The sequence below is a fragment of the Arachis ipaensis genome, chromosome B3 (genome assembly GCF_059453495.1).
Source record: "Arachis ipaensis isolate K30076 ecotype BB chromosome B3, ASM5945349v1, whole genome shotgun sequence".
Classification (NCBI taxonomy): Eukaryota; Viridiplantae; Streptophyta; class Magnoliopsida; order Fabales; family Fabaceae; genus Arachis; species Arachis ipaensis.
Window position 1 is genome coordinate 38,123,042 of NC_142438.1, and position 11,978 is coordinate 38,135,019.

At 32.1% G+C, this 11,978-nt stretch overlaps 1 protein-coding gene across 1 annotated transcript; it reads right to left on the reverse strand.

Moving 5' to 3' along the window:
- Positions 1–2,392: 2,392 nt before the first annotated feature.
- On the reverse strand, positions 2,393–2,962 carry LOC148570333 (uncharacterized). The gene has a single exon (XM_088506980.1). It carries the CDS (start codon positions 2,960–2,962, stop codon positions 2,393–2,395), a length of 570 nt encoding a protein of 189 aa, XP_088363106.1.
- Between the last annotated feature and the right edge of the window lie 9,016 nt (positions 2,963–11,978).

Consider the following 11,978-nt stretch of genomic DNA (forward strand, 5'->3'; position numbering starts at 1 on the left):
TTATGTAAGGTTACCAGGTAATCAGAAACTTCCTCAACCTGGTCCATCGAGCAATTTCTCCAAGTCCTTCATGAAAGACAGTTCCAACCAGTCGACTCAAAACCCAACTCAGGGCAACGTAACTTCACCGGGAGGCCTTCCGAAGACAAGTAGCACCCTTCACAATTATAAGAATTTAGTGTCCGATCAACATTCAAAGGCTTCAATTTAGAATTATATATCCTGAAATCAACATGCAGTTGTTCGACATAAAGATTCGAATCTACCTTAATGATTTCAGGTTTACCATCTTTTGTCCATAGAAGAACACTCTGATGCACTGTGGAAGGAACTGCACCTACACTATGGATCCAATCTCGCCCCAGCAAAGCATTATAACTTGCTCTTGATGGAAACACCACAAAGACAGTATTACGCTCAGACGAGCCAACTTTCACAGTCAGAGTAACCAACCCTCTGGTTGGGGTCGAAGTCCCACTGAAGTTTGTCACAACAATATTTGTAGGGACTAAATCGTCAAGATACTTTTCCACTTTGATTAACATCCTCTCAGGCAACAGACTGATCGCAACACCATCATCAATCAAGACTTTATTCACCCTTATCCCACTCAAAGTAGTTGTTATATGAAGTGGGCGGAGATGAGACATTTGTTTCTCAGTAGGCTGTAAGAAATAACCTGGCTCATCCTCAATTCGGATAAAGGAAAAGGCTTCTTCATCTTCCAAATCGTAATCTTCATTGGGGTCACCTTCATACTCCCCCAAATATTCGGTTGGAATGATCGAAATTGTCCCTATCATGTCATCATCTCCTTCATCAAAATACTTTTCATCAACATCGACGTTTTTACCCTTATCGACTCCTGAAGACTGGGCTACTGCTTTGCCTTTTCCCATTTTTGCAGGCGATGGAATTTCCTTGGGATAAGTCTCTCCATAAGAAGGAAAGACAATTCGAGAATGTACAGAAGGCGTTTCCCCTTGCTTATCTCTTTGCCTGCCTCTATCTGAGGTTTCTTATTTGCATTAAAACTCCTCCTTCCACCTCTTCCTCTCGAATAACCCCTGGTACGACCTCGATAATAAGAATATTGATTTCGAGAAGGTGCTCGATGCCCCCATTGTGGATTACATCGATACAAATGATCTCTTTTCTGAAACTCATGACAGTTTCAAATCCACTGAACACCTATAGCCTGAGATCGACTTAAAGGCACGACAGAGCCTTGTTGAGGAGTTGCAGAACTTTGACCCTCAAAACGCCGAATAGGCTGTCTCTGGCATGCTTGCTCTTCTCTGTGAGCCAACTCCTTCTTCATTCTTTCCTTTTCAAAGATCACCGCTGCTTCGGCGTCAAAAATAGCATTACACCGTGGACACAGAGATACATCCCGGTCTTTGATCTTCTGCTGAACCAAGAAATCCAGCAAACTGTCTCCCGCTCAGGGATACACCGTCTGAACCTGTGACTCAAGATTGTCAAGAGTCACATCAAAATCATAGGGCATGCCAACCATGTTAACTCCAAAACATGGTTCCACAAAACTAGCATCCGCTTCGAAATGATCTGTATCGACCTTCATCTCCATCTTGTCATCGTTGAATTTCAACCGTCCTTCCATTATTGCCTCTTGAATTAAGTCCATGAAACGGGCACAACTGTTAGTCGAATGACTTGTTGCTTGGTGAAACTTACAATAAGGCTTTCCCTTCAAATTTTTTACCGAAAGTAAAGTTTTGCCTTCAGGCAGAATTAATTGTTTATCTTTAAGCAACACATCAAAAATCTGATCAGATTTTGAAATATCAAAACTATATTTCTTTCCACTTTTCAGTTTTGAATCATTCGACTTCTCAGTACTAGGAAGCTTTTTAAGCAGAGAACAAACATAAGGAGGGCCTTTCTTAAGTTCAGCCAAATCGACTTCAGTTTCAAAGTCAAGTTCCTCTTCAGAGGACTCCATAGTCACATAAGCAACTTTTTCTTTTCGAGTAAAGGATTTACTCTTCGATCGTTGCTCACTCCTATATTTCTCTTTTTCTTTTTTCATAAGCTCAGTTTGACGAACTTTTTCTGCCAAATGTGCCAGATCAGGAATATGCACATTAAGTAATTTTCTACGCATATAAAACCCTAACCCCATGGTTGCTATTTTCACTATCTCACTTTCGGGTAATGACACATAGCATCTACTCCTAACGTTTTTGAAACGTATTAAATAATCATCGATGGTTTCACCATCTTCACGTTTCAAAGCCACCAGATCAGTAAATGCTACATTCATCTCCCCTTGATAAAACTGAGCGTGAAAAGCAGTTTCTAACTGATTCCATGTCGTGATCGAATTTGGTCTAAGATTTGAAAACCAAGTAAATGCATTCTTCGTCAATTAAGAAGGAAAAAACTTCATTTTCAAATTTTCATCATTATCTAAATTCCCAATCTCGACCAAATAACGAGCAACATGTTCAGTAGTTGATTTTCCAACTTCACCAGCAAATTTTGTGACTATCTTTGGATTCTGCACCCCTCTCGGCACTTTAGCCATCTGAACAATTTGGGGGAAAGTGGACACAAAATGTGGTTGATTCATAAAACCAACATTCAGCCCAACTCGATTTAATACTTCTTCTACAATTCTGGTGACTTGATAATGTTCACCACCATGATTAGCACGTAAGCTGGCTAAAACATCATCAGCATTTTGACCTCGGTGAACTACATAAGGGTTTTCTTGATTTAAAACATTATTTTCATTTTGAAAAACATTTTCTACTCCTTCATTATTTCCCCTGGAATTATGCCTTTCACCCTCATCATAATCAACAATTTGAGCAATCCTTTCGACTTGTCTAGCAAGACGCTCGAATTTTGATTCATGATCAGCTATCATGGGATTCAGAATTGTAGTCATTTGTTGGGTCAATAAATTGACTAAGTCGTGGTGATTCTCATCCATTTTTATCGATATACTACCATTGAATTTGCAACATTTGAAGTGAAACCCACATTATAATCACGAGAGTACTCAGAATATTGTTGTGGGATTTGAGTATTATTTACTCTATTTGCATTCCCAAAGCGGATAGATGGAATAAAACCACTCACCGGAGGGGTATAACTAGGAGGAAGACCATAGGGAGGCCAACCAACGGTTAATGGAGGTTGATATAGTGGCACAGAGCCACGTGGACGAATACTACGCCCACCATTTCCAGTAGTTTGAACAGTCGTAACTGCTATACTTTCAGTTCCAATTGCAGCCTCCGAACGTGAAGACACATCGGCCTGTTGCACAGATATTGGTATGCTATCGGTAGTGGATGAACCACCATTCACAATTGATATCTCATCAGCCATGTGAATAATTTTTCCACTCCGTAATCGCATACACTAAGTAATATTGGAAAAGTTATTTGACACACTTCGATATAAAAACTATCCCATTGGGCGTGCCAATTTGTTTTGTCGATTTTTAGCAAATCGATGGTGGTTCGATATCTAGTGGTCTGAGAGCGAAACCTACTCCTCTTTGCAGGTACCAATTTTCTAAAAGTGCATCAAACCGTCTTTGATTAGATGGGATTTGGGAATATAAATAAATTAAAATCTGTAATTCAAGATAAAAGAAGAAAAAATAAAGTTTTCAAAAAGAAATATTCAACTGAAATTAAAAAGATTGCATTGAAATTAAACAAAGCAATAAAATGCCTTCAATTGAATCAAAGGATTTTTAACATAAAAATTAAAAGGTGCTGAAATATAAATTGAGCAAAGAAATTAAACATTGCTTGAAAGATAAATTTACTTGAAAATTAGAGTTTATAGAAAATGTAAATGAAAGATTAAAAATATGGAAGGAATCCTACAGAAATTGAACTCGAATGCAGACTCAGAAATTCACTGGGGATGTGAGTGTGCTTGACTGTTTTCTGAAGTAAAATTCCAACCCTAATTTCCTAAGACTTTCTAGTATTTATAATCTACCTTTAGTAACTGACAATTAATTATAATTAACTACGAATTTGAACTTTCAAGTGCTTTATCCTTGGTAACTGTTCCCGCCGCTTGATTATAGACGTTTCCCATGATTTCCTCGTGTGATAGAAGCCTTTAATTGTTCCACTACCATAACTATTCGACCTGCCTTTCGAATGCCTTACTCGATTATCCATTTCGAATAGCTTACTCGATTATGCCTATGCAATTAAAGTCACTCGAAATCCAATTTGTGCCAACTACTTTCAACCCCACGCTTACGCGTACATCTTTTCGAGAAATTGTCTTTGACTTATTCCGAATCAACTTACTTTCATCGAAAATATTTTTTCGATCAACAAATTGCCCCCTTGAATTAATGTGTTTGCCTTCGATAACATTATTGAAAGATAAAACACTTAATCCAAAATTGAAAACGTCAGTTCTCAAATCAGTAATAATTGTCATTTAAACTCCCCATTAATATTGACCCACTCGACACGTCTTCCAAAACTTGCGCTTTCTCTCTCTACCACTTCGTCTTCTTCACTAAGTTACCTCTATTCGCATCCCTTTCACAGTAACTGCTTACAGTAATACTTCAAATTCATCATTCCCATCTTTGATCAAATCTTTCGAAACTCATTATCCCTTGAATTCTCCTTACATCAAGAACTTCCTCACAACTTCCTTAAATTTTTAATCTTCTTTCTTTTATTCAACAATGGCTGGTTCCTACTCTCACGCTGCCACCCAAGACAAGGGTAAAGGTCCTACAATAGCACCGCCATCTCCACCAGCACTTTGCATTCTTAATCAAGTCAATGATGAAGTCATTGACGATCCTCATTTGCAAATTAATGACACTAGAATCTTAATCCCCTTCACAATCGGTGCAGATACGCACTGTTTTCTCGGACCAATTGAATCTCTTGAGAGAGCAAACAAAAAACTTTCTTTTTTCCCAAGCATCGAAGGGGAAGATTTGCTGATAAACCAAGCTTTTAACATCTCTCATTTCATAAAAAAAAATCCTTCAGAAATAACCCGAAAATCAACCCTCGATGGTTCGACTTCATAACTTGGTACCAACGTCTCGAACCCACAAAAAGTGCTAGCTGGGGAGCCTTAGGAATACAGGAACTACTAAGGCTTTCTCATTTCTCACTCACAACATACCCTTGGAAGATTGGGGCTGTGACTTGTTTCTGGAATAGGACAACTAACAACTTCCACCTCTCTTACGGAATGATCGGAATGTCTCTCCTTGATGTAGCTGCTATTACAGGACTCCCAATAAATTTCCCAGATTGTACCCCTGACATGAAATCCAAGCACCAGTATAATGTCGGCTTAACCAACTCCTACAGCGACTTCATTGCCCATAACATGGGTGAAGAAGGTACAAAAATCACAGATGATGAACATGTAGCCTTCTTATTTTATTGGTTAAACGCAATCCTGTTCTGCTCTCGAAGCGTACAAATGTCAAAGTTCTTCCTTCTCCTAGCTACTCTTCTTCATGAAGGGAAAGTTCTCAACTTGGCCAAGCTTCTTCTAGGGCACATTTTTTAAAAACTTGGTCAATTTGTTTGTGACCTCCGAGACAATAAAATAATCAGTGCAGGAGGTCCTCTGTGGCTTCTTCAGTTATGGCTCAATGCCATTTTTGAGCTGAAGAAACCAATATCAAAGCTAATATAGAAAATTGTTTTGCAGCCGCTCAATCAATCCAAGCTTCCCGTGAGGCATTTGATCTGAGAATCTCCCATGCTATTTCTGTTCAAACTTTTCATGACCAAGAAGAAGCAAAATTTGAAGCGGAATTAGCTCAAATCAATGAAAAGCTTGCCAAAGTATGCCAGAATCGAGCAACTATAGCCAAACCTCTAGTAGCCGCCCAACAAGAACAACAACACCTCATTCAAGAACTTGTTTCAATTGATACCAGGCGGGAAGAATATCAAAAACAACTTGAGAAAGTCCAAGTTGACAAATTCAAACAAATTGAGGTACTTTCAATTCTGGACAATAAAAGAGCAAAGCTACGGTCTGATTTAGCAAAACTAGTGGCACCTTGAATTTCTTTTAATTTCAAGTTTTACTTTTTGTAATGGTTTCCACCTTTTTCTCGATATATGCATGTTGAACTTCTACTTTTGCCAACAATAGTATTGCTTCAAGTACTTTTCATTAATCGAATTAATTACTTTTTCTGATTCGATATCTTTAATCTGGTAAGCATTTCCAGAATACGTTCCTATCACTTGAAAATGACCTTCCCAAGTATAGGACCATTTACCAAGAAATTTCGATTTCTTTTTCATTGGCAAGATAACTTTCAAAACCGATTCACCTACATTAAAAGACTTTTCCTTGATTCGACAATTATAACTTCGAGCAATACTTGCTTTCTGTCGAATCATATTATCGAGTGCCAAAATTCGCTCCGAATCTAACTCGCTCAATTCATCGAACATTGTATTCCAGTAATCATCGACTGGTAAATCATTCTGCTTTAATATTTTTAAAGTATTTAGATTTATTTCCAGTGGTAGCACTGCATCATGACTATACACCAATTTATATTGCGAAGTACCTGTCGATTCCCTCGGTGAGTTTTGATAAGCCCATAATACTTGGCTTAAAGTTTTATGCCATGTCCCAGGCTTATTTCTAATATGTTTTTTGATCAAACTTATCAAAATCTTATTTGCTGCTTCTACTTGCCTATTAGCCTGTGCATAATAAAATATGTAATGCAATATAAATCAATAAAAACTCTCTAAATTATCTATATCAGTAAATAAAATATTTGTTTATTTTATTTATTTAAAAAACAATCCAAGTTATTCGCTATTCACAAATCATAAGGTCCTTTTTTTAGGATGTCAAAAGATTTTAATGGACATTCTTACCCTTAACACGTAATAATATTTTATTACGCTGTTTTAAGATACTAAACATTTTGAATACCGAATAATTAAAGTCAATTAGGAGTTCTTTCATAACAATGAATTATACTGAGACCAGTCACGGTCACGAGGTTTAGTCTCCACTATGGATGGTGACCCTGTAATTTGTTTTATACTCAATGGATAATGAACTTACCAGGAAAATGATCTTTTGTTGAGGTTCACATTCCAACTTAGAAAAAGTATGGTCAAAGTTTTAATCACGTTTTATGTTAGCATGTGCCCCGTGTTTTTTTGAATAATAAATATTAACTTATTTTATGATAAAATTATACTGTATTTTGACAAGAATAAACCAAAAGACTTGTTTCTTATGTAGAAAGGGAGAAAAAATTTTATGATGAAGGCATACAGGTAATATTATATATTCTATAGAACAAATCTAACAACAATATTAGTCGGGATATCAATTTTCTTTTATCGATAACTTATTTATTTAAAGAAAAATATAGGTAACTAATAATATTTTTGAATAATGTATAAACAATGTGAATTAATAGGGTTAAACAAATAAATTTAATTAGTAGCATAAAATTAAAATATAATATATTTTTATTTGATTGGTGATTGTTCATGTTATTTAAGATAGTCATTGTTATTTACCTAGCACTCCCCTTTATTTAATTATCTCGTTCAATTTAAAGCATGAAAAAAGAAAGTTCAAACTTGAAAACAAAAGTCACTTTTCTTAAAGTTAATTGAACATAAAAACAAAAGTGTTTTATTTTTTTATTCCAGATCAAAGACAAGTATTTATATTTAATTATCAAAAAGATAAAGTATTAAATTGGTCTCCTACGTTTAGGCGTAATTCTGTTTTGGTTCTTAAGGTTTAAAGTGTCCTATTTGAATCTAAAAATGTTTCATTTAGCTTCAATGTAGTCCCATCGTGAGATCAAAGTTAAATAATTAACAGAATATCCTACATAACAATAGTAAAAAAATAAGGTCGACAATCTGAAGAATAAGTATAAGCTCTAAATACACAAAATCAACCGTGGATACATCAATACATTTATTTATCATTCTCTTTAGTTCTATAGAAAATATTTCATTTAAATCGTAAGAAAAATGATAAATAAATCTATTGATGCATTCACGATTGATTTTGTGCCTCTGAAGTGTGTACTTGTTCTCCAAATTATCGACCTTGTTCTTGTACTGCTGTCATATAAGATATTCCATTAATTATTTAATTTTGACCTCATGGTGAAACTACATCAAAGCTAAATGAATTTTTTTTTTTAAATTTAAATAAGACACTTTAAATTTTAAGGACCAAAACAAAATTATACCCAAACATAAAAGACTAATTTAATACTTTACCCTACCAAAAATATAATTCATTTGGCCCAGTTTAATTGTAGGCCTCTCATTTGCGAGTTGAAATTAAATCTTTCAATTAAATTTGTACAAATATATTCTATTTAAAAAAATATTATATATATACAAAAATTAATCGCTAAAATAAGTTATAATATATTTATATATAAATATATAATATAATATAATTTATTTTTAATATATATTTTATATTTTAATATGTATTATACATTGATAATTGATTTAATATATACTTAATATTAAAAAAAACTAATAAAGTTAAAAAGTGAAAAAAAATACTTTTTTCGAAAAAAATAAGATATATAAAAACTAATAATTAACAACAAAATAACGAGAGATCAATATTTAGGTCCTCACAAAGGAGTATGCAGGGTAGTTAAAATCGTGAGTTAACTCGTGAAGTCGCACAAGTTTGCGATTTTACTCCCTCCTTCCGTCTCATTTATGTTCTTCGAGTAAGAGGAATGGCGTTCGTGTAGAATTGTCGGGAAAACTCTCAAAATCGTTGAAATCGTGCTTCTGCAAGCGAGTCACGTCTTAAGAGAAACCTGAGTCTAGAAGCTTGTTTTGTTTTGCTTCTCCTAGTCTTGTTTCATTTTTACCGTTTCTATAGTCTCTGCTCTTGAAGTTGTTGTATTACCTTTGTCTCTCAGTTAAAGCTCTCTTCTCTCTTTTTCCACCACCTCTGTCCCGAGTCTCTCTTCTATTTTCTTATCAACATTGATTATCTTTGCTCTTTCGTTTCTCTTCTTTTTTTTCCCTCAGCCCTCCCAACACTGAAGTTATGTTTTGCTCTACTTTTTTTTTCTTTTTCATTCTAATCCATTGATTGGTTTATAGTTAAATTAGATTAATGAGACAAATGTATTATTAATTTATTGTTAAAAAGAAGATAATGAAATATTTGAATTACACGGACAAAAGAAAAACATAAGAATAGGAATAGAAAAATTCTAGTGTTTGAATTTTAAATTTTGTTTTTAAAAAAAAAATTTAAATTAGCTTTGAATTTGTTTTGTTATATTTTGAATGGTAGTTTTTATTTCTCTCTCTTTATTATACAATTTTCTCTTCTTCTTCAGTTTATTTTTATTGCTACTTTATTCATTTTCTTCGAGTGTGGAGACCCCTTTTTTATTCAGATCTAATAAAATTATCTCTCTTCAAGAAAAAAAAGACTATATTGTAGTAATTAATGGATATTAATATACTGCATAAATAACTAAAATAAGAAAATTGATAATAAACTACGAGTTTATTACTTTGGGAGTATGTAATATCTATCAAAATTATAAACATTCTAAAATTCAGTGCAATGCCCCCTCTCTCTCTCTTTCTTAAAAAAAACCTGTAAATCTCTCTTGAGGACTGTCGTCGCTGCCTCAGTCTAGGCCGTGATGACCCTTCTCTGTTCCTTTCCTTTAACTTTTTTTTTTCCTTCTATCTCTCTTCTGTCTCTCCTTCTCTATCATCTTTCATCCTTCTCTTTGTTTACTGACATAGACTCTCTTTTCTCTTAGCAAGTCAGACCTCCCATTATCGCCACTCTCTCGCCGTCCACATCTCCCTGCCGTCCATTATTTTCTTTCTTTCACCTATCTTTCTCCTCTTGGCTGTTTGTTTTCTGTTCTTGTTTCTTTTCTATTTTTTCTTTTGGAGATTTAGATTTGAGATTCAGATTTAGATCCATAATAATTTTTTTGTGGTTGGTCTCTTTTCTTTGTGGTATATTAATTTTTTATGGATATTTTGGACATGATATTGGAGATATGGGATGAAGATGTAACAAGAGAAATTTTTTCTTCATGGAAGTTATACTTCCGGATTCACAAAGTTTGCGGAACTATTCAAAAAAGAAGAGAAGATAATTTTTTCCGTGTTACAACACTTTTGTGTAGAATTAGAAACAAAAAAATTATGATTCTCTGTTTATGCATGTCATATAAGATTTTTTGTAATCGAATTTTGTGTCTTCTCTCAAATTATAGTTCAACATAAAAATGATTTCTTTCTTTTCTTAATAGCTTTTGGCTATTTTCTTAAATAAAAATTTTCTTCTAAAAAAAGAGGTTATAAATATTCTATTTTTATATATATTTTTATTATAAGATAGAAATATAAAAGACAAAAGCACAATAAAAAATATGGATGAATATTTTTAATTTAATTATAATAGATAACTAATTAAGGTATCAGTCAATAATAACTTATTATTAGTTGAGATATAAACAAGTAATAAAAAATATCTAAAATTAAATAAAAAAATCAAAATTTAACAAAAAAATTTATAACTAAATAAAAAAATATAAAAAATTATTGTAAAATAATATACAAAACCTAGCAGAAAATTCTAACATCTGAACACAAAGCTCTTTTAATTAATTATGATAAAAAAAATGCATCACTTAAAAATTTTTCTTATATCTAAATTTTAAATATTTAAATTTTAAAAGTTTTAAATATTTTTTTTAAAATCATATAATAAAAAATAAATAAAAACACACTATTAAAAAAGAAGGCATAAGATGTTTCTTATACTTATATTTTAAATATTTAAATTTTAGATGTTTTAAAATATTTTTTTGAGAATATATAATTAAAAGTAAATAAAAATAATTATTAAAAATAAATATATTATTTTAGATAATTTTTATACCTAAGTTTGAAGTGTTTGAATTTTTAGATGTTTTGAATGTTTTTTTGAGAATATACATTAAAAAGTAAATAAAAATAAATAATATATTTTAAATTTTGGATGTTTAAATTTTATAGGTTTTAAATGTTCTTTTTCTATAATTTTAGAAGTTTTATTTTGTTATGTTTTGAATGTTCTTTTTAATTATTTTAATTTTTTTTTTGTAGATTTTGAATTTTTTATAATTTTAAATATTCTTTTTATTTAGGATAAAACGTAAATAAACTAATTAAAGTTTAAAATTACATAGATCTCTTATGTGAAAAAACGTTATGTGAATGTTTCTAATGAACATTTTTATATAAATCGATTTACATATATTTGTAGTAAATCGAATCACTCTTATTCGATTTACTAGAATTTCATGTAAATCGAATGTACTCAATTCGATTTAGTAATATAAATTAGTCTTTAGCTATTTATATTTATGGTAGAATGGTAATAAATCGAAGCATTCAGATTCAATTTACAGTGTATTACTAAGTAAATTGAATTGAACACATTCGATTTACTAAAATTAACAACATACATACATAAATGGAATTAGATCCATTCAATTTGTGTGAAATTCCAGTAAATCAAATTCGAGTGATTCGATTTACTATCAACATGTAAATCGATATTAGCTGTATCGATCTATATAAAAATATCCACAACATTTTTTTATTTAGGATTTACGTAATGAGTTTCAATTGTTTTATTTACGTTTTTTACCTTTTTATTTAGCTTAAAATTGACTAATTTATTAAAATATTAGCTAAAAGAATTAATTACCTAAAATTTTTCTTTTGATTTAAATTTATAAGAAATATGAATTCGTCTTTCGATTGAATTTTACAAAAAATTGTCTGCATCTAATATCTAATGCGTTTTGAAATTTTATTTCAGAAAAAAACGGAAAACTAAGCCAGGCTATTCATTTGTCATAGTTATTGTATTTCGTGCAAGAGTATTTAAGGGCATTTAAGTCCATGCAGTTGATT